This window comes from Octopus bimaculoides, chromosome 24, assembly GCF_046866305.1.
Source record: "Octopus bimaculoides isolate indiv1 chromosome 24, ASM4686630v1, whole genome shotgun sequence".
NCBI lineage: Eukaryota > Metazoa > Mollusca > Cephalopoda > Octopoda > Octopodidae > Octopus > Octopus bimaculoides.
In genome coordinates, this window is record NC_142951.1 from 11,450,564 (window position 1) to 11,475,520 (window position 24,957).

The following is a 24,957-nucleotide window of genomic DNA, read 5'->3' on the forward strand; positions in this document are numbered from 1 at the left end:
TTACATGCATTCACACATAAACGCCGGCACACACTCACACACACATGGCTAGATGCAGAGATATATATTTGTCTGTGTACGTATATATATATGTCGGGTTGCTTTTAAGGTAGTTCCTGTGGAAGCCTCTTCATTCTAATTATGTATATAATTATAAAATATTTATATATATATAACATGTAAAAGAAAATGATAAATGCACACAAACGCACATACCTATTTATGCATGTATATACATACACAAACCCACATAAAAGTATACTAATACGTTGTACTAGAGTGTGAATTGATCTATAATTAGATAGATGTAAGCATATAGATGGAGATATATAGATAAGTAGAATATACATAAATAAATATATAGCTAAGTAGATACATTTGTAGATAGATTCCTAAATCACGTGGTCTAAATGTTACTGTGTAGAGATCACGATGATAAGGTCGTGGGCCCGATTGCTGGATCGAGAAGAGCATTGTATCCTTGTGTAAGGCAATTTATTTCATGTTGCATCTGTCAGCTGTAATGAATCCCTGGCCAGTAGTGATGTAAACCAGACTCCCATGAGCTGTCACATCTATGTCCAGCAGCGTCACGTGCGGGCGAAGTGAGAGCGTATCTATATTTGCTCAAGATTTTATAGATCCTTCAAACGATTAGAGAACGCATTATATTTGCCATCAGGTTTTATCCACTAACGAATGGTGATTATGTTATTATATATATATATATATATATATACAAAATAAGCAACAAAGATATGCATTACTTCTGGATATCCTTGTTGCTTATTTTGATTTTAATCACCTTATTTTGAAATTGTGTGGATAATACCGTACTAAATTCTGGTGCCTCAACTTAAGTATCATATTAACCTGAATCTAAATTGATATATATATATATATATATATATATATATATATATATATATTCTCTCTTCCTTTTTTCTCGTCCCTCCCTAATTCTCCTGTCCCTCTGCCTCTACCTCTCTTCTCTCTCCCCACGTGACCGTTGTTCGGCCAAGCTTAACCTTTCTTTCTTGGTTCGACTGCTATCCGTGCAACATCTATATTCATCCCCATGCCTGTCATGTCTTATATCCATGCCGTAAGGTTTCACTTTCACACACGCCAGCTTAATTTACTCCGTCATTAGTCGGAAGACACCACTTGTTATGTCCTGTTATTTGCCTTTATTTTTGTGTACCATTTTTTCGTTTTTTTCCCCGTCCTTGTTTACGTATACATTCGTTGCTCTTTTCCAAAAATCTAATGCTCTTAGCTGAGTTTCTCCTTGGGGCTGGCCAGATTGGAGCAGTCTAGAGTATTACCAGCCGAAATTGCAAAGAAAATCTGGAGCTCGACTAAGGAAAGAAAACTTAGAATGACCCGTCCGTGTTTTTTCCTGTCCCTCTTTTGTGTATCATTTATTTGTCTGGATGTTTTGTTATCCCTTTTTTTGTAACATCTCGGTGTCTGAATGTTTTGCGTTCTTGTCCCATTTTTGTATTACTTTATATATATATATATATATATATATATATATATATATATATATATATATATATATATATATATGTATATGTATGTATATGTATGTGTGTGCGTGTGCGTGTGTGTGTGTGTGTCTGTGTGTATAACTACATTCGTAAGACTAGATAGTTTTGTAAATGAGTAGGCAGAAATATATTCCAAATTGATACGTAAATAGATACATAAAGATATCTATCTATCTATCTATCTATCTATCTACTGAAACTCTGTGATTGCTTGCTTTTGTCATTTAATACAACCAAACCGGCGAATAATGGGAAAATACTCTGAAAGTGATGCATCCCTGAAATGTGAATAAAATTGAATAAAACAAGTGTAAATCGCACTACGAGTTTCCGAAATACACGTTAATTTTTGGGGTTTCTTTCCACAAATTTAAGCAGTAAAACCTGCAGTTATTGCTTTTAGTGCGAAGACCAAATAGATTTTTGTTGGCCTAGCTACAGACGTGTATTCCACCGATTTTGTCGCCTCGTATCTTCCAGAAAAATGGATACTGTTTAACAAGCTTTTCAACTAATACAGCTTATATGATGTGGATTTTAAATATTTAGAGATTTGGAGGAAAAAAATTGTCTGAGGGAGTGGGGAGAGGAGCTTCTTCGGAAAATTCACACGATCCGACTTTTTTCCTTCATTACTTTCAGGAAAATGGGTTTCTTTTAATGAAATTTTATAAAAATACCTTTCAAACGGCATAGATTAAGATTATAAAGAAATTTGTGGGGAAAATGTTTTCTGAGGTTGTGAGGAGAGGAGTTTCGAAAAAAAATGGAGTTTTGAATCAAGAAGACCAAATGAGTTGGAACTACTCTGTTTTCACGAGGTGGAGCGCGTGGGGGCATCTTTTTTTTGAAAAAAGTTTTGAAAAGTTTCGAAATTCTTCACCATCACACCTCAGGACGATTTTGTCCGCTTATAGCCTTCTGCAGTTTCTTGACGGATGAATAAATAGCTAAATACAGTGAAACAAAATGCTATAACTTTTTACAGTTAAGGGGAGACAACGAGTACAGATAATACGTAAGATTATAAAAGAAAAAAACAAAATAAAATAACACTTGATTTGCTTCCTAGATAGCAAATAAAATTCTAGTGGTAGTAATAATGGACAAACAAGTAAATGTATACACGTACCTAAGAAAATTCCACATTATAGGTACCCGAAATGGTAAATCACAAAACCACTAATATTTAAGCGATTAAGGTCTACAGGTATGGCTCGAGAAACACAGGGCCGACCTGCTCGAGACGCGGCTAGAGCGACGAAACCGTTCTGCGCGCACTCGTTCAGTGTCCAACCATTTCCGACCTGTGGGCCAATGTCGAACGACTGCTGTCACGTATGGGACGAGTCAGTTTATCAGCCGAGTCTATCGTGAATACTGTCGCGCCTCCTTCCTTCAAACAAGAAGGAAGAGCCATTTTTATCGTACTTGTGGCTATGGTGAAAGAATGTGTATGATGGACGCGTTTGAAAGGCGTACTAGCACGTACGTACACAGCATACATATGGCCATGCACTCACATCCATCCGCTAACACACAAAACTACTAATCTACACATTTCATACACATAGTCATGCCTAACAAATACACCAGAAAACGTGCGCTCATGCATATAATAACAAGTGCACAGACGTACTTTTCATCTTGTATTTGCTTTTCTATGTCAGAAAACCATATCCAACCACAACCTTTCATCCTTTATTTTCATAGCAGTGAATGGTCAGTTTAAAAAGTAGCACCATAGGTGCCTCTTCGCCTTGATTAAACGTTTTATTATATTTTAGCTGTTTTTCAAGTCTTTCCGCCTCGCTTTGAAATCTGCACGATATTCTAAAGAGGGTCGTCCAGGAAACGCTTTAGTTAACTCTTTACAGTTTAGAAATATTCACAGAAGGAAGAGCCATTTTTATCGTACTTGTGGCTATGGTGAAAGAATGTGTATGATGGACGCGTTTGAAAGGCCTAGAGACAAACACTTTCCTCTCTGGTCAACATCTCATCAATTTCTTCAAGTATCATTTGAAAAGGAACGTGAGAGTAGAGAGGGAAGTTTTGTCTAGCAAATGTTTCAATAAAAGATGGCTGAATGTAGCAAGGAAATTTTACATACACACAAAATCATTAAAAGCCACAAACAACCAAAATCACTGAAAAAGATCCTCACAAAGGCAAAATTATTTTCCAAAATAACAGATGCGAAAGTAAAAAAATGTGGTCGACCAAATTGTGCAACATGCCCAAACATTCTAGAAGGTTCAGAATTCCTCTTCAAAGAGAGACACAAATTCAAAGTTAAATCTAACTTTACTTGTGCCTCAGAAAACCTTATTTATGTAATAAGATGCTCGGGCTGCCGCGAGAACTACATAGGGTCCACAGGATTATCGCTCAGACGCAAATGCACTCTGCATCGACAGCAGATTGCATGCCCAGAATACCGAATGATACCTTTTAGTGAACATATTGAGAAATGCGCAAAACAAATGCTACCACAATTTATAATCTTTCCTTTCTATCAATGTGCCATTAGAACACCAACACAGATTAGATTAAATAAGGAAACCTTTTTCATTCAAAAATACAAACCGAAACTCAACCATTGCTAACACATTTAAATAAGGAAATTCAACACCCCACTGAGAAAAAGGAAAAAAATATAGAACAAAACCATGGTAAATTAATCAAAATTCTACCACCTCCTAGATTTCGATTATCTCCCCTATACCGGAAGAAATCCCTAATTACTTCCCCCTATCTAGAACTCTTCTTTTCAGACTGGAGCGAACACGTTACAATGAAGTAGAGAACTTTGAAAAGACAACACGAAACCGGTTATTTCTCAAAATACAATGTTTATATACCAAAAAGATTTTATAACATTTTTCTGACATAATTTAAATATATACTTTAACCATGTAACACAAGCCTTCTGTAGTTTTTTCACTGGTATTATCTTATATATATATATATATATATATATATATATATATATACGTATATGTATGCTTATCTGTATGAATATAAATACATGTATAAATAGGCATATATTTGAAAATGTGTGTGTGTGTGTGTATGCGTGTGCGTGCGTGTGTATGTGTGCTTATGTGCGTGTGTATGCTCTTCCGGACAACATGCTTGACGAGATTTCAGTATTTTCACCAGGCAACATTCCACACGAAACCAACGATAACATATATATTTGTGTTATGACATAATGCAATATATTGTTTGGAAATATATATATATGTATGTGTATATATATATATATATATATATATATACAATTAAACCTTGGGAGAGGCATTATGCCGGTAATAAACACACGCACTGGTTCAGTCCTTTATTAATTTATATAGTTTTTTGTTAAATTATTTCATTGCACTCTTGCAATCTCTTCAGTAACTTGTCTCTCCACTTCCATTTATTTTGAATATATGATCTGGCGTTGTTTTGGCGTTGTTTCGAAACTGTTTGGTATGAGCATGTGAGTGTGTGCAAGCTCGTATGTGTGCACGCTCATATGTGTGCACGCACTTATGTGTTCGTGCTTATATGTAAGTATGTGCGTCCATATGTGTGTTTGTAACAATTTCGTTTATATCAGATCAGATAGAGACTTTTTAATTAATTTATTTACGTTCATATTCCGCATCATATGTGTGAACAACACATGCAACCACGGGCAATTGTAAGGCCCTCATCTACGTGTATTTGGAATATGAACGTAAATAAATTAATTAAAAAGTCTCTATCTGATCTGATATAAACGAAATTGTTACAAACACACATATGGACGCACATACTTACATATAAGCACGAACACATAAGTGCGTGCACACATATGAGCGTGCACACATACGAGCTTGCACACACTCACATGCTCATACCAAACAGTTTCGAAACAACGCCAAAACAACGCCAGATCATATATTCAAAATAAATGGAAGTGGAGAGACAAGTTACTGAAGAGATTGCAAGAGTGCAATGAAATAATTTAACAAAAAACTATATAAATTAATAAAGGACTGAACCAGTGCGTGTGTTTATTACCGGCATAATGCCTCTCCCAAGGTTTAATTGTATTTCTTTCAACACACGTATCCACATCAAGAATCTTGCACACGAAATACACATACGAAATATATATATATATATATATATATATATATATATATGTATGTATGAGTGGGTGTGTGTGTACACACATATACGTATATATTATACACAAACACACTCATATATATATATATATATATATGTGTGTGTATACGCACACGCACACACACACACACACACACACATATATATATATATGTGTGTGTTTGTGTGTGTGTGTGTGTGTGTATGTGTGTGTGTGTATTTATTTGTCAGTGTGTGTGTGTACATGATTACAGGCACAAGTTATATGAAGTGAGTTGCTTCAAATGGTTATACTTTTCCGAAACACTATTGTTGTTGTTATTATTGTTGTTGTTGTCGTTGTTATTATTATTATTGTTACGCTAGTGCATGCTAATTTAGTTAGCAGGTATTCTATGCCGAGACTTGGTGACAACAAATCTCAAATCTCAAGATCCTTTCTGAGGATCCTTGAAGGTAAGGTAAGGTAAGGTAAGTTGCTTTGTTTATCCGAGCTTAAGTAACTAAAATCGTTAAGTTGGCCATTTTACAATGGGTGTTACTTATGATTAACAATGATATATTGTGTGGAAAAGTGACCAGAATTTAAGAAATAAAGTCCTGATAAAGTTCTATTTTCAGCTTTAAAAGTATTTGAAGAGAATCAGGTATTTTCAGGTCGATAGTGTTTTACTTTATTATTATTATTATTATTATTATTATTAAATCAAAATTAAAAGAAGAGTGCCATTTGTTATCTGGTGAACGATATTTCGACATCTCGTGTGTCTTCAACTGGTTCAAAAAATAAATTTGTCAATCTACTTCATTTTGGTTAATATAGAAAGGATTGAGGTAACTCCTCCTGAAGATATAGAGTCAAAATTAAAAGAAGAGTGCCATTTGTTATCTTGTGAACGATATTTCGACATCTCGTGTGTCTTCAACTGGTTCAAAGAATAAATTTGTCAATCTACTTCATTTTGGTTAATATAGAAAGGATTGAGGTAACTCATCCTTATTATTATTATTATTATTATTATTATTATTATTATTATTATTATTATTATTATTATTATTATTATCATTATTATTATTATTGAGTGAGAGAGCAGCACATGCCGTCAAAGTGACACTGGGGTACAAATTTCCAAGACTCAATATTCCCATCATGAATACCAGTCTAATAAGGCTACACAAGGCACATCCATCATAACAATATGTGGGCGACATGATGATCTCATATCAAGATTAACAGCGTTTGACCTGCAGGTGGGGCTTATTTACAATTTTCTTCAGGTCAAGTAGACCATCCTGTTCAAAAGGTCCTTGAATAAGGGTTGTATAAGGATGTTGAACGAGACACCCATGTTTCCAGAAGTGAATTATTCAAACCCCCAAAGAATTCCTCTCAAGACATGGCTATGAAGCTCCCCCATTACTTCTGCTCGTGATCAGTGATGCACACGTTGTCAGCCACTAAGGAAAAGGCTCAACTGGTTACGGTCAAACAACTGACAAGTGAATCTGTGGTATCGAGCAGAATATTTGCTGAAACCCTTTTCTACACTAAGACAAAACATGTACATGATAACACTTCCAATCAGTTAAGATCAGAAGCCATGAGAGCCAGTGCCTGGTGTTGCAGCAGGGCAATTTATTATTATTATTATTATTATTATTGTTATTATTATTATTATTATTATTATTATTATTATTATTATTATTTCGGAATCGATGAAATAGGTACCGGTAGAATATTGGATTCAATGTAACAGACTGGCCCTCATACCTGAAAAATCTGATGTCTTGTACCAATGTTAGTAAGAATTACTATTACTATAATTATTATTGTTGTTGTTTTTGTAGTTGTCGTTATTGTTGTTGTTGTTTTTTTTTTCTTTCTTGTTATTATCATTGATGGCAGGGCTTAATGACGAAATCAGTTAAAAAGATTTATACTACTCAGAAACTTGATATATTGTTCATTACATTTTTCCTCTTGTCAGTTATTAAGGAATGATATGAGAGTTGATCCATTTTGATAATTCCACACCAATTGGTGCTGTGCAATTTGAAGCAATCACTGCTATATTATACCACACCCTTCAAAAGAAAGAAAGCAAAACATTAATACTGGTTTGTTATCAAACTACCCACGAGAGAATTTTTTGTTGGTAGACCTGTCCCAAATTCGTCCTAATCAAGCAAACCTATGTTAAAATGATCCAACCCATTACGAACACGCAACGTTTTCAGCAACAATGCACCACCTCTAGGCTACGATATTTTGTAGTGTTCGTTTTGAAGACTTGTATGAAGTGATATGGCTGCTAATTCTAATAATCTTAATGACCACACAGAAGCGTCCTCTTTTACTCATTCAACATGTGTATGCTTGCATGCATGTATGTATGTATGTATGTATGTATGTATGTATGTATGTATGTATGTATGTATGTGTGTGTGTGTGTCCTTCGTCCTTTTTTTGTTTCAGTCAGAGAGCACTGCAGTGAACAATTTTACTCGAATGAATCGACCCCCAGTATTTATTTATTTTTCTAAGCCTGTTACTTAATCTATCAGTATCTTTTGCCGATCCGCTAATTTACAAGGTGGCGCGGCGATTCACACTGTCCAATGTTCGATAATTCACACTGTTCAATGTTCGTGCATGTGGACATTGTTGGACAGCTGCTGTCACGTATCGGATAATCAGGCTGACCGCCGAGTCTTCATGTCGGGTGCTAGCAAATGATGGTAATGTTCAAAACAACAGTGACACTGATAAGATCAGTGCAGACAACTTTTTCGCATCCCATAGTAAGACTTCGACATCAGCTACTAAACGGGTAAGAAAGAGATGAGAGCATCACATGTATATTGATCTACGAAAATAATAACATCATGAGATTAGCCGAACTTCTGAATAGCTACTCCGGAGCGTACGACAATTCCATTTGAACAAGGTAAGCTGGACTGACCCACTTGGAAAAGAAATTCTTGGAGAAGAAATACTTATCACATAAACAGAAAGGTATACTAGGGTACACATTCCATAAGAATTCTGGCAGTATTGACAGGAATATTAGCTTCTCCTGGACCTGTGATAGATACATCGTTGTTGTTGTTGGCACTGCGTCGCTTACGACGTCGAGGGTTCCAGTTGATCCGATCAACGGAACAACCTGCTCGTGAAATTAACGTGCAAGTGGCTGAGCATTCCACAGACACGTGTACCCTTAACGTAGTTCTCGGGGACATTCAGCGTGACACAGTGTGACAAGGCTGGCCCTTTGAAATACAGGCACAGCAGAAACAGGAAGAAAGAGTGAGAGAAAGTTGTGGTGAAAGAGTACAACAGGGTTCGCCACCATCCCCTGCCGGAGCCTCGTGGAGCTTTAGGTGTTTTCGCTCAATAAACACTCACAACGCCCGGTCTGGGAATCGAAACCGCGATCCTACGACCGCGAGTCCGCTGCCCTAACCACTGGGCCATTGCGCCTCCACGACAGATGCATCAAATCTATCCTAAAAGACCACATCTTTGCTATCCAAGAATAGGAGATAACTAGTAAATGTCTGATCAACACGAGAGATAAAGATACCTATAAACTTCCAGGTTGTGATAGAAAATGTTGAGTGCTCCACACCAGTGTGAATGTAATAACCTGTATCATCAGTAGACGCCTGAAAACGTCTGCAAATTATTGCAGTCTTATGAGACATGATGTCACTAAAATCATTTATAATGCTGTCCGGAGGAAGGACTGTCCTGAAAACATTCCCAGAGGCACATCAAAATCAGAATCTACTCCTTTAAAAATATAGAAAGTATTGATGGAACATTCAAATGAAAGCTACAGCTCGGTGAGAGCACATTAAGCAAGATATTGTTCTAACAGACACAGAGTAAAAATGGCATGAACTACCGCAGAAATCACGTATCCGGAAGGTTTGAATGTATCGTAGAATTTCAGGTAAAAGGAGAGCCTCAATTAATGAGAAACTGAGAATTCATTAAGAATTAATGAGAAACTGACATTTGTATCTAGTATAATTGGTGCACCGGGCCACCTAGCATCAAATTTGGAAAAAAAAACTTAGAGAAGCTATATGTAATGTGCACACTTACACACACACACACACACACACACGCTCATAAATAAGAATGAAATTCACAAATTTGTGTACTGATGTGAAGTTCAACAAAATGAGCAAAATTTTATGCAGACACATGCATATGCACATGCATATGTATGCAAGCTCATAAACAGGGACACACGCACCAAGCCATACAGATCTATTTGCAAGTATCCAAGGGTTATCTTTACTTAAACAAAAGAACCCTGTCGCTTCGTTACCGACAGGCTTGAGTTTTGAATATATAAAATATTAAAGAAATCCCAAATAATAACATACATACAAACATGCATACATATATAGGTAATATGAATATACATACATATCTATGTACATGAATACAAACACACACACACACACACACACACACACACACACACACACACACACACACACACACACACACACACACACACATATATGTATATATTTACATTCATACGTTTATATATATACATGATTACAAAAATATAAATATATACACATATTTACACACACGCAGATATAGATAGATAGACTGCATAAATATAGACAGTCATATGTACAAACATACACAGATACATACATAACTACATAATATATTCTTTCATACGTACATACATACATACATACATACATACATACTGCCAAGACCATTGTGAAAGTAATAACATCATCACAGCAGAACATGCAACTTAGAAGAAGGGAGCCTGGAGTTATGCCGGGCAACTGTTAATAGACAAAACTGTAATATCAGAGGTGCGGGAGAATAGGAAGGACCTCATTCCAATGTAGCCGGGTTGCAAGAAAGCCTTTGACTCTGTCCTCCACTCGTGGATGCTTGAAGGCCTTTGATTTGCTAAAGTTACAGTGAGCATAGTCGAAGCTGTAGCTGACGTGACTTCATCTTGTGCCGCCATCTTGAAGTTAAATACACGGAATGATTGAATTATTACTGATAGAATGCAGTATCGCAGAGGTAGACTCCAGAGGTACATCCTCTCTATGATGTTGTTTATATTTTATGGAAACCCTTTGTGATTTATGTTAAGGACGTATGAAGGATATCTCATTAGTTTACAAGAAAACAGAAATACCAAAATTACAGAGTGTTTCCTTGTGGATGACTTGAAACTTTATGCAAAGAATACACATGAGATGAAAAAGTGCCTTGACCTAGTTACAACATTCTCAAAGGATATAGGGTTGGAGCTTGGTCAAGAGAAATCTTGCTATATGACTGTGAAAAGAGGGAAAACCGTAAAATCGACTAACATCCCTATCAATGACTTAACTGTTTCCCCCAATAGCTGACAAGAAATGCTACAGGTACCTTGAGGTGGATGAAAACATATTTTACGATGGCACTTGTAACAAAACACGTAGTCACAAAAGAATATTATATCTAAATAAAGAAATATGGACCCCGGAACTCTCTGCATTCTATAAACTGTGGCTCACAATGTATTTGCAGTGCCAGTACTCATACCAGCATTTGGGCTACTTGATTGGACGTTTGATGAGATCCGAGCCATTAATGTGAAAACCTGGAAGATGCTAACCAGCACATAATTTCCACATCAACAGTGAAGTAGACCGCCACTACCTAAAACGGAAACAAGGCTGCCCTTAAGTGTTGTATCATAGAAACTTTTAACCATTAAGTGTCAAAGTCCATTTCTTGACCAAGTTTGCATACATGAAGCGGATAACATCATGAAACTTTGAAAGCAGCTTCTTGAGCACCATTGCTTGTTTGATGACCTTAAAATGCATGCCCAAAGAAGTTGCACAGTCTACCGCAAAATATCTTCAGATGAAAGGATGAGAGTATATCAGCAGAAGGCCATGCATTGAAACGTTAGTAGAAAGCTCCGGGATAATAGTAACATAACCATTCAAAACAGTCTATCATGGACCTAAAACCGGATTACTAACTCCCACTATGAAAGGTATGCGTTTGCAATCCAGGAACAAATAAATTTCAACCAAATACATGATGCACAAATATGACAGAGATGCAGGAAAAGCAGTAAAATGTGACAACCGATGTAGAATTTGCGGAGTTAATACCGAAGATATTACCCACATCATGCGCAGTTGTCCGAAAATGTCATCACAGTATTATTTACCGATAGGAAATGATGTGGCTAGGACACTGTATAATGAGGTCCGGCGGAAGGATAGCCTCGTGGCCAAAGAAATAAGAACCTACAGTGTAGAAGAAGCAGTAAACACTCATAATAAAAAGGAGTACTAGTGAGTACTCCTTTTTATTATGAGAAGAGAAACTGTGTACAGTTGTGGAAATCAGTTAAGATAAAGCTAAAGATCAGTGAAAAAGAGAATACCTACGCTGAACTATTGAGTAATCTACAGCTACTTTATCCCTATTAAAAGTTCAGGTTTATACCTGTAATTATTAGGGCACTGGGATATGTAACACACTGCCTAAATAACAGTCTTGAGAAATTAGGCTTCTCAAAACCAGAAAGGAGAAACCTGATTCGAAGACTACAGATCCAAGCCATCACTGGAACGGTAAAAATCTGTAAAACTTTCCAGAAGTTTATCATTTAAGTATATATGATCAGGTCTAGGCATGTAAATATACGAATAAGAAAGCATAGATAAAACAAAACAGGGAAATCTTCACATATACATTCATACAAAAATACCCTGTTGATGTTGAAACCCAATGAAGGCGCTTTGGATCTAGGTTAGAAACCGGCTCATTCTCTATTGGCAAGACATCTTGAAATAAAACTGAATAATGACATACATACATACAGACAGACAGACAGACATATAGACAGACAGACAGACAGACAGACAGACATATGACGCGTGTGTAGCTGCCATGGTGTGAAAGAGAGTTTAATATTTATGTCAGCATAGATCAAAACTTTTGTCATAAGTTGAGATACCTTGTGTTGTTCTTTGTTACTACTAACCAGAAATATTGTTATTACTTTACATTATAAAGCTATATACATTCATCTAGTGACATTGTATTTTTGTAATTGTTTCACCGATCTACTGTATCACATTTTACCAGCTGGTACCTAGTCTCTGGCATAGGGCTATGTTAATAGTAAAGATAAAGGCATTGTTCTTGAATGTGCATGGAGAAATATATTAAAGATGATCGAAAAAGAAGTCAGTTGTGTTGGATGTTTCTTTCGATTTTTCTACAGCTCAAATGGGAATCCATTTGTTACAATAAGGGAGCCAGTTGATCCGGTCAACGAAATAGCCTGCTCATGAAATTAACGTGCAAGCACCTGAGCTCTCCACTGACACACGTAGTTTTTGAGGGATATTCAACGTGATACAGAATGTGTTGGTACTTTGAAATACAGGTACTACTCATTTCTGTTAGGTGAGTAGACAAGAACAATGTGAAATAAAGTGTTTCCCTGAAGGACACAACGCACAGCCGAGAATAGAAATCATGACCTAACAATCGGGAGCCAGCCACGCATTTTCACATGGTTCATTATTTATATAGAGGTATATTGTGCGTATATTCTTAAAAACACGATAGAATAATGCTTCTTTTTGTATTTTTTATTTTTTATATATTGTTAATGTTTTAGTACAGTCGAGTCACATTTGTTTCTACTTTAAAAGAGTGTTGTTACATCATTCTATATTTGGTTGAGGTGTAACTTGTCACTGACAGGTGATCAAAATCTTGTGGAAGTGGAAACTTGTTTTGAACCAATATTTTAGGTTAAGGAATATTTTACCACTGATATGTAAATATCCATACACACAGAGGTGCATATACGAAAATACGCACATGACAAACTCGTATCGGCAAGCGTAAAGAATAGAAATACATACAAATATATATATATAGGGACAAAATGTTTTTAGGTCGTATATAGAATAACTAAAACAGCAGTGAAAGGAGAAAATGAAAGAAATAGGAAGGAGGAAAAATGAAAAAAAAATCATGAATGAGTAGAGGTTAACTAGATATGAAAGGAAAATGTAGCATGTGTTGTGGAAGTTTGTTCAGATCCGAAATTTTGAATTAAAGAATCTTGTGTTGATGAAATTTGGTGTTCAATTAAATACTTTTGTGCATGACTACGTTTTCACACGCAGACACGTACATATACGGAGCCACACACATTATAATGTTGTCCTAGAATAATTCAAGACAGTCATTCAACACTGACCTAACTGCCATAATATATTTAATTCTCAAAGAAATATGGTAAAATTGTTTGTGAATATTGTGTTATATATATATATATATATATATATATATATATATATATATATATATATATATGTGTGTGTAGATAGATAGATAGATAGATAGATAAATAGATAGATAGATAGAGAGAGAGAGAGAGAGAGAGAGAGAGAGAGAGAGAGAGAGAGAGCAACATAACTTCTTGAGTGCCATAAATTAGTTCGAATATAGGTGAGCTATGACTACACACCACTGACACAGCTGTAATAACAGTTAAATAATTATTATTCACAAATCATATACCTTCTAACCGAATTCCAACGAGTGAATATGTATATGATATCCTATCTCAAATGAACTGTCTGGTAATCGTAAATAACTGTTACTTGTGGTAAGTTCTAATCATGGACATATATGTTACATTTCGCTGTTCACATATAATAGGGAATTATTCTTATTTAAAGATTATCGGTTTAGATTATAACTGTACTTGATGATATAGGTATGATGGAATAATATAATTTAACAGTATTTCCATTAGAAATTTTGTGCTGCTTACTTACCATTCGTAACGCTGTGTGAGAGATGTCATGGCATAACTGTATAGGTGCCACAGTCCTTCACGGTTTTTCCAACCAACTTCACAAATATTACCTTGCGTGTAACACTCTCTCTGTATTCTGAGTACACGCGATTTCAGTAAATTACAGTTGAGAGATTCAGATACGTAGGAAGGTGCCAAACTAAACATGAAACAGTCTATGATTGACTTTAACCAGTAATTTTCCTGAAAGTTTAGACATAAATTAGTGAAAGATAAATTGATATTCAATGGAGAGTTTTCCAGCAATGCATAATAATAATAATAATAATAATAATAATAATAATAATAATAATAATAATAATAATAATATTAATAATAATAATAATAATAATAATAATAATAATAATAATAATAATAATAATAATAACAATAATAATAATTTTATATCCAATACAAGGATATAAAAGTATGTTGATATGAGATGGCCTTGTCGAGCACATATGGCTGCGATGCATGTGCAGGCGTACCTTTATCAGACGGGTAGTCATGATGGGTATATTGGGTTTCGTATATTTGTACTCCAGTATCACTTTCATGGCATGCGCTGTTCTCTCACACAATAACAATGATGGTAATAAACGGAAAACTGGTTTCTTTCTAAAGTGAATGGCAAGTTTGGGATGCGCATGCGTTAAGTGGTAGGTGACATAAAAAACTTACTTCGAGTAAAAAAAAATCACTGTGTACTCACCATCGCCGCCGCCGCCACCACCACCACCACCACCACCACCACCACAAACAACAACAACAACAACGACAACAACATCACCACCACCACCACCACCATCACCACCACCACCATCACCACCACAATCTCTCTCTCTCCCGTTCTCTCGGGAAGACAGCCGAAAGAAAAGGAACGGTCTAAGTATGACTTTGATCGATTATCGAAAGGCTTTTGAAAGGAATTCCCCACACATGGATCCTGGAAACACTAGCCATGAACAAGGAAACAGCAATAATCATAAAGCATATAAAGCATTCCACGAATAAATGTCAGACAGTGGTGCAGCTCCAGACAAAAGAGGGACTCAGAAAAACTAAAGCCATCCCCATAGAAGAGGAATATTCCAGATGGACACACTCTCTCCACCCCTTTTCTGCTTGGCACTGACGCCTTTAACTGACATACCAGACAGAACTGGATGTGGATACAACTGTTACAGCAAAACTATCAATCATCTCTTGTATATGGATGGTATAAATCTGTATGCTGCAAATAATAGGCAGCTGGAAACATTACTACAGAGAGTACATGGATTTACCAAAGAAATAAAAATGAAATTCCGCTTAGAAAAATGTGTCAAGGCAACCTTGAAAAGAGGAAAACTAGTTAAGAGTAAGAATATTACACTAGATAAAGCCGATGAAGTAAGAGAATTAGACCAAAGCCAGGTGTACAAATACTTAGGAATCAATGAACTAGATACGATACAATACACACAAATGAAAGAGAAGATAAGTGGAAATTTTAACGGTGAGTGTGTTAAATTTCAAGGCACAATAAGAAAATGACTCTCCCCAGACACAACACAATACCTATAATAATAAATACATTAGGTATGATTAAAAACATCAAGACAAATACATAACCAATACTATATACGAGTTAGATTAATACTGAAAGCAGCCAAATGCGAAAAACAAGTTAATAGGTATCAACACTCTAGCCGTCCCAGTTATACGTTACAGCTACAATATTCTTAACCGGACTCTAAATGAACTAACAAAACTAGACACAAAACACGAGCAAAACAAAAAAGCTGTTTTCTCTCTAACGAAGCTGAAAAATACAAGAAAGAAGTCATAATACCTGACAATCATGAAGAAAAAGACGAAGTAGCAAAAGCTGTAAAACAAATGAAATCCAAACTAAAACTGGAACAACAAGGTATCGTGAGAAAACGATGGCAAAAAAAGCACTTACATGGCAATTATTTGAATAAGCCAAACAGAAAATAGATAAAGTAAAATCCCAACAATGGGTGAGAAGCTCAGGACTCAAAACAGAGACTGAAGGCTCATTAAATGCAGCACACGATCTCCCCACCGAAAATAATCGGAAACATATGATTAAGAAAAATACAAGTAACTGCAGGATACGTGGTGATAGGGAAGAAACAATAAACCATATTGTCTCTGGCTGTCCAGTTCTGGCTAAGATATGACAGAGTTGGGATCTATGTATACACTGGAAGCTATGCCAACACTACGGAATGACAACAGAAAAAAATGGTATATGCACACCCCAGAAAATGTCTCATAAAATGACAAAGCAACTATGCTGTGGGATATGTCAATACATACAGATAGAGAAATCAAAGCTAATAGACCGGACAAAGTTGTGAGAGATCATCAAGAACAAAAATGCCTTCTAATAGATGTATCAATACCGACAGATGACAATGTATCTCTAAAAGGGAACGGAGAATCTCTCAGAATACAAAGATCTGGAAATACAGATCCTAAAAATATACAGAGCCTATAAAAATACAGAGCCTAAAAACAGAAACAATCCCTATAATTCGTTTTGAATTTGGTTTGGGAGATTTTTGATGTGATTTCGTATTGAAGCATATTCTGTTGTGTCTGGGGAGAGTCATTTTCTTATTGTGCCTTGAAATTTAACACACTCACCGGTAAAATTTCCACTTATTTCTTATTTTTATTTTCCTAAAATTTTCGTTGCGTCTTGCAACCTTATCAATAGTCTTGCAACCTTATCAAAATACATTAGGTATGATTAAAAACATCTAGACAAATACATAACCAAAACGCCAGGACTTACGAATGCATATAACATAGAGAAAATAACACTACTAGGCACTACACACATCCTACGTAAGCCACTTTCAATACAATGAAAAAACAAAAGCATTACAACAAACCACAGCACATACCTCGCAATGGCAAACGCCCAAAGCAAGATAATAATGTTGATGTTGACAAAGCCTTTACTCATCAATGGTTAGCGTCTTCTGGCTTAAATCAGAAACAGAAGGGTTTATCATAGCAGTCCAAAACAACAATATGAGACCATCGATCATGTTGTTTTCTAGTGCAACCTTCTTACACCTACAGAGTATCTCGACAGGGATAATAGAGCAGCACAGTAAATTCACTGGGTAATTAGCAAAAACCTGGAACTGCCCCATGATAAAAACTGGTGGAAACACAAACCACCTCCAGTGCTTGAAAATGGCCACATCTCATTCCTCAGGAAATTTACTGTTCAAACTGACAGAAAAATAGATGCGAATAGGTCAGACATATTGAAGGTCTTCAGACAAAAATCATACCTCCTCATCGATATGACTGTCTCAATCGACATAAATGTATCTGTCAAGACCTACCAAAAACTGAGCAAGTATAAAGATTTTGAAACAGAAATTAGCAAGATGTGGCACCTCAAGACTAAAACAATATCTGTTGTCACAGGTGCCCAATGAATGTAGCAAAAGAGGATGATTGCTACCTATCTCAGATACTAGGAAATCCCAAACTAGAGGAAATTAAAAAAATAGTACTCATTGGAACTGCTCATATCCCACGTCGTATATTCTCTATGTAATCCCTAAAACATTTTAATCTGTAAACGGCATCAAAATTCTTTCAAATGTACATAATACCAAACACCTTTTACTTCATCTTAACACTATTATCTTATAATCAAATTACTTTGAAAAAATACTTCTAATTGGCTTATATTTTGACAGACACTCTCTATAAAAATACTCGGTGCAAAACCAAAAATATTTTCACCTTAGTCGTAATACCAGCTTTAACTGCTAACTTGCGCCTTGCCTTCTCTGGATGAGTTATCTTGTACAAAAACAAAGCAAAGGGCAAACATATAATAATAATAATAATAATAATAATAATAATAATAATAATAATAATAGGACCTATATACACTGGAAGCTATGCCAACACTACGGAATAACAACAGAAAAAAGATGGTATAAACACACGCCAGAAAAGGTCACAGAAAACGAGAAAGCAAATAGACCAGATATAGTTGTCAAAGATCATGAAGAAAAAAAATGCTTTCTAATTGATGTATTAATACCAGCAGATGACAACGTCTCTCTAAAAGAAATGGAAAAACTTTCAAAATACAAAGACCTGGAAATAGAGGTAACTCGAATGTGGAATATAAAAACAGAAACAATTCCTATTATAGTAGGTGCCTTAGGTATAATAAAAAAACATTCAGACAAATACATGACAAAAACACCAGGACTTACAAATATATATAACATACAGAAAATTGCACTACTGGGCACAGCACACATCCTACGCAAAGCACTTTCAATACAGTAACCATAAGAGCACCACAGCAAACCACAGCACATACCCAAGGCGCACAGAGCTGCGCTCGGTAGTGAATTGAAAGCACGTTATAAAAATAAAACTACTGAACAATAATAATAATAATAATAATAATAATAATAATAATAATAACAATTTGTCTTTATTGCCCACGGGGCGCTAAACATAGAGAACAAACAAGGACAGACAAAGGATTTAAGTCGATTACATCGATCTCAGTGCGTCACTGGTACTTATTTAATCGATGAAAGGATGAAAAGCAAAGTCGACCTCGGCAGAGTTTGAATTCAGAACGTAACGGCAGACGAAATACCGCTAAAGGATTTCGCCCAGCGTGCTAACGATTCTACTAGCTCACCAATAATAATAATAATAATAGTAATAATAATAATAATAATAATAATAATAATAATAATAATAATAATAATAATAATAATAATAATAATAATTCGAATGTGGAATCTAAAAACAGAAACAATTCCCATCATAGTAGGTGCCTTAGGCATAATAAAAAAATATTCAGACAAATACATAACAAAAACACCAGGACTTACAAATATATATAACATACAGAAAGTTGCACTACTGGGCACTGCACACATCCTACGTAAAGCACTTTCAATACAGTAACCATAAGAGCATCACAGCAAACCACAGCACATACCCAAGGCACACAGAGCTAGAAAACTAATACAAATAGCCACAAAACACGAGCAAAACAAAAAACTGTTTTCAGTATTTAAGGAAGCTGACAAATACAAACAAGAAATCATACTACCTAACAAATACGAAGAAGAAGAAGAAAAAACAACAAAAGCTATAAAACAAATGAAATCCAAACTAAAACTATAACAGTAACGGACCATGATAAAATGATGGCAAGAAAAGCTCCTACATGGTAAATACTGGGCTAAACTAAATGCAAAAGAAATAGACAGAGAAAAATCCCAACAATGGTTGAGAAGCTCAGAACTCAAAGCAGAGACTGAAGGATTTTTAATTGCTGCACAAGACCAAAGCCTCCCCACCAGAAATTACCAAAAACATACAATGAAAAGAAACATAACAAATAACTGTAGAATATGTGGAGATGGACAAGAAACAATAAATCATATTATCTCTGGCTGCCCAATCCTGGCTAAGAAGGAATATATTCACAGACACGACAGAGCTGGGACCTACATACACTGGAAGCTATGACAACACTATGGAATAACAACAGAAAAAAGATGGTATAAACACACGCCAGAAAAGGGCACAGTAAACGAGAAAGCAACCATAGTGCATACGAGAACAGAAATCAAAGTTGCGAAGACGGCATGATTAATAAACGCATAGTAAAAATGCTATACTTGGTAAACGGAAGAAAATGGGTATACAAGAGACACAAATCAACTAAAAATGTAGGATTCGTTGAGAGGGAACCCAAGAGAATGGAAGAACCATTGGAATGTAATACTTTTCAAGTACCAACGTCACTACAAATAATTGAACCCAGACGCACAAGCAAAAGAAAAAGAAAATGTACGGAGTTCTTGGAAAACGAAAAAAATATTATTGTGACTGTAATGAAAAAAAAAACTCAAAAAAGGGAGGTGGGTGTGAAATAAAAATTTATTAATAAAACGAAATAAAATTACACTCCCGTTTGCCTACCCGTTTGATAAGGCTACACCAGGCACATGCATTACAAACATATGTTCGTGACATGGTGATTTCATATCAAGATAAACAGCACATGACCTTGTAAGTGGGGTCCAGGTAGAATTTTCTTCAAGTCAAGTAGTCCATCCCATTCAAAAGGTCCTTGAATAAGGGTTGCTTAAGGATGTTGAACGAGACATCCACGTTTTCAGAGGTGAATTATTCAAACCCCCAAGAAATCTCCCCAATACATGGCTATGATACTCCTCCATTACTTCTGCTCGTGATCAGAGATGCACATATCGTCAGCCAACAAGGGACATGCTCAACTGGTTAAGGTCAAACAACTGACAAGCAAATGTGTGGTATTGAGCAGAATATTTCCTGTAGCCCATCAAGACAAAACATGTACGTGCAAGCACTTCCAATCAGTTAAGATCAGAAGCCGTGAGAGCCAGTCCCTGGTATTGCATTAGAGCATTTATTATTATTATTATTATAAGAGAGTGAGCTGGCAGAATCGTTAGCACGGTGGCCAAAATGCTTATCGGTGTTTCACCTGTCTTCACGTTCTGAGTTCAATTTCTGCCGAGGTCGAATTTTGTTTCATCCTTTCGGAGTCGATAAATTAAGTACCAGTGAAACTGGTTTCGCTGATGTAATCCTATAGCCCCTACCACTGCGCAATTTTCAGTCCTTGTGCCTTTAGTAGAAAGAATTATTATTATTATTATTATTTCTAGTACTGTAATGTTTTGTAATGTAATGCTAGATTGTTTTAAATATTACCTATTTTAATGCAGTTAAAATTTGTTTTCCTCAATATGAGATGCTGAAATTTTGTTGTCGCCGTATTTAATGCCCGAAACATAGGAAAACTAAAGCAGAATATAAAATTTATAAAGTAAATCAAAAAGAATATTATTAAAACATAATATTCCCCTTCTGCCTTATTTTCTTAAATCATTCTATTTCTTTTACACATTTTTTTTCATTCTATTTCTCACAGACGCTTCCAATGAAAAATTTCATTTACCTCACGATACAAATCGTCATGTTCTATTAAGGACAGGCTGCAATAAATATTCTTTAGTTTCATACCCAACAGTTCTGGACAAGGGTACCTTTCATAAAAGCAGTCATAGAACCTGCAGTCGGAAGTGTGAATATATTGAAGACATTTCTCCATGATCTCTGAAAAAGATGAATAAAGAAAAGAGAAAAACAAAAGTGTTGTACAACATGTCGTTATTATCACTGTTAGCCGCCTCTACCGCCGCCGCCTCTACCGCCGCCGCCTCTACCGCCGCCGCCTCTACCGCCGCCGCCTCTACCGCCGCCGCCTCTACCGCCGCCGCCTCTACCGCCGCCGCCTCTACCGCCGCCGCCTCTACTGCCGCCGCCTCTACCGCCGCCGCCTCTACCGCCGCCGCCTCTACCGCCGCCGCTTCTACCGCCGCCGCCTCTACCGCCGCCGCCTCTACCGCCGCCGCCGCTTCTACCGCCGCCGCCTCTACCGCCGCCGCCTCTACCGCCGCCGCCTCTACCGCCGCCGCCTATGCCGCCGCCGCCTCTACCGCCGCCGCCTCTACCGCCGCCGCTTCTACCGCCGCCGCTTCTAACACCGCCACCGCCTCTACCGCCGCCGCCGCCTCTACCGCAGCCGCAGCCTCTACCGCCGCCGCCGCCTCTACCTCCGGAACGCGGTCGGTGGAAGTTCAATAATGGAATTCTATAGGGGAATAGTAGCGGGAAAGAGCCACAACATCATCGGGGAAACTCTGGGCGTCGTGAGGGATCAATTAACTGGTCTTTTCCGTTGGAATTTTAGGCCGGGACCTATTGATAATCTCCAGAAATTCCTGGCCTGGCAGTGCTACTGGGGAGCTCTGCCAATTCGAGACAAACTCTACAGACATGGAAGTGCTGTCAGACGGACCTGTTCGAATTGTACGCAGGGTGACGAAACCGTCCTGCATGCACTCTCCAGTGTCTGTGCATTACTGACCTGTGGAGGTCGGATCCGGTTATCAGGCGAGTCCATCGTGAAGATCGCCCCGCTGCATTCCTTCAACCGGGAAGCAAAGGCAGTTTTCCTCTGTATGATGGCTATGGTAAAGGAGGTAGTATGGTGGACGAGATTAAAAAAACTGAAGACAAATACGTTCCTCTTCGGCCAAGCTCTGATCGACTTTTTCAAGATCCACTTGAAAAGGATGTGAGAACAGAAAGGAAAGTTCTGTACTTCACTCCAATAAATTTTTTGAAAGGTGGGTGAATGGGGTGAGGATGGCCCGTGTAAATGGGCCTATTTTGAACTTTCGTTTGTAAACTTGTGGAATTGAGGAGAGGCACTTGCTGAGATGCACCTGGCAGTCGGGATAACCAGGATATGTGGGGTTCCTCGGTTGCCCCTGTGATGAACACCCTACATTTGGGGAAAAATACTGTTTAATTTTATTGTCAGTTGTCATTGTTATTTTATTGTTTACTCAATTTTGTGTTAAACCTCACGTGTGCCCCTAGTTATGTATTGTTCCTATTTGTTTTGTGTTTGAATTTTGAAGTCAATAAAGCAACGATTGTTAATAATATGGGACCTATATACACTGGAAGCTATGCCAACACTATGGAATAACAACAGAAAAAAGATGGTATAAACACACGCCAGAAACAGTCACCGAAAACGAGAAAGCAACCATACTCTGGGATATGCCAATACACACAGATAGAGAAATTAAGGCAAATAGACCAGATATAGTTGTCAAAGATCATGAAGAAAAAAAATGCTTTCTAATTGATGTATCAATACCAGCAGATGACAACGTCTCTCTAAAAGAAATGGAAAAACTTTCAAAATACAAAGACCTGGAAATAGAGGTAACTCGAATGTGGAATCTAAAAGCAGAAACAATTCCTATCATAGTGAGTTCATTAGGTATGATAAAAAAAAATATTCAGACAAATACATAACAAAAACATCAGGACTTACAAATATATATAACATACAGAAAATTGCACTACTGGGCACTGCACACATTCTACGCAAAACACTTTCAATACCGTAACCATAAGAGCACCGCAGCAAACCACAGCACATACCCAAGCACACAGAGCTGCGCTCGGTAGTGAATTGAAAGCACGCTATATAAAATAAAACTACTGAATAATAATAATAATAATAATAATAATAATAATAATAATAATAATAATAATAATAATAATAATAATAATAATAATAATAATAATAATAAAGTGAAAGCACGTTATAAAAATAAAACTACTGAACAATAATAATAATAATAATAATAATAATAATAATAATAATAATAATAATAATAATAATAATAAAAATAATATTGATATTGATTTAAATTTAATTTTGCTCAAAATCCATCCGTCTCAAACTTGATAATATTAATCTGAATTTGCACTTAATTTCATTTAAAAATACTTAAGAGAAGATTACGGTTCGTAGTATCAAATGTTTCGCAACACCTCTATCCATGTCTCTTATTGGTTAATACGGTTTTATACATAGGCACGGCCAATGCCAATTGTGCTACTGCGTCCATTAAACCGTTACAGTTTATGGGAAAATTTCACTCGTTTCACTAGAGTTGTCAAATGCCAAGATCTTTATAAAACATAAAATGTACTTGTAAAATTGCAACATGTACTTCATCCCATTCGGGACCGATAAAATAAGTACCAGTTAAACACTGGGGTCGCAGTAATCACTGGGGTCACCGTAATCGACTTATCCGCCTTCTCTTCAAATTATTGGCCTTGTGCCAAAATTTGAAACCAATATTGTAACAGGCAAATTTTGAAACCAATATTGTAACAGGCAAAATTTGAAGCCAATATTGTAACATGCAAATTTTGGCACAGGTTCAGTAATTCTAGGGGAGAGATAAGTTTCATTCATTTCTCACAACAGCATGATGTATGTTTACTGTATACGCATATGACACATATACACATTAAAGTAGTACTTATGATGTATAAGGTATATATACATACATACATATTTACTTAATGGATACAAATAATCAATGTATACATATGTTTATGTCCGTATGTGTGTGTGTGTCTGTGTATGCATACGTATATCTATTTGTCAATCAAGGCATTATACAAATACTTAATACATACAAATATAAAATGCATATATATATATATATATATATATATATATATATATATATATATATATATATATATATATATATATATATATGTATAGACACACATACATATGTATATACACTCACTAATATATCCGACTCAAACATACAAATACGAACACTAGACAATCACAAACACACACACACACACACACACACACACACACACACACACAC

At 36.2% G+C, this 24,957-nt stretch overlaps 1 protein-coding gene across 3 annotated transcripts in view; it reads right to left on the reverse strand.

Moving 5' to 3' along the window:
* Window positions 1-6,349: 6,349 nt before the first annotated feature.
* Window positions 6,350-24,957, reverse strand: part of LOC128250800 (uncharacterized) — a 28,005-nt gene continuing 9,397 nt past the window's right edge. For 2 of the 3 annotated variants that reach the window (XM_089340925.1, XM_089340923.1), the window contains exons 2-5: window positions 21,627-21,784; window positions 18,377-18,436; window positions 14,574-14,797; window positions 6,350-7,784 (exon numbers count right to left, since the gene is read on the reverse strand). In XM_089340925.1, coding sequence (XP_089197051.1) covers window positions 7,691-7,784; window positions 14,574-14,797; window positions 18,377-18,436; window positions 21,627-21,779 — 531 coding nt within the window. In that variant the 5' untranslated portion in view covers window positions 21,780-21,784 and the 3' untranslated portion in view covers window positions 6,350-7,690. The remainder of the gene's footprint in view (window positions 7,785-14,573; window positions 14,798-18,376; window positions 18,437-21,626; window positions 21,785-24,957) is intronic. The other variant, XM_089340924.1, reaches the window with a different exon arrangement.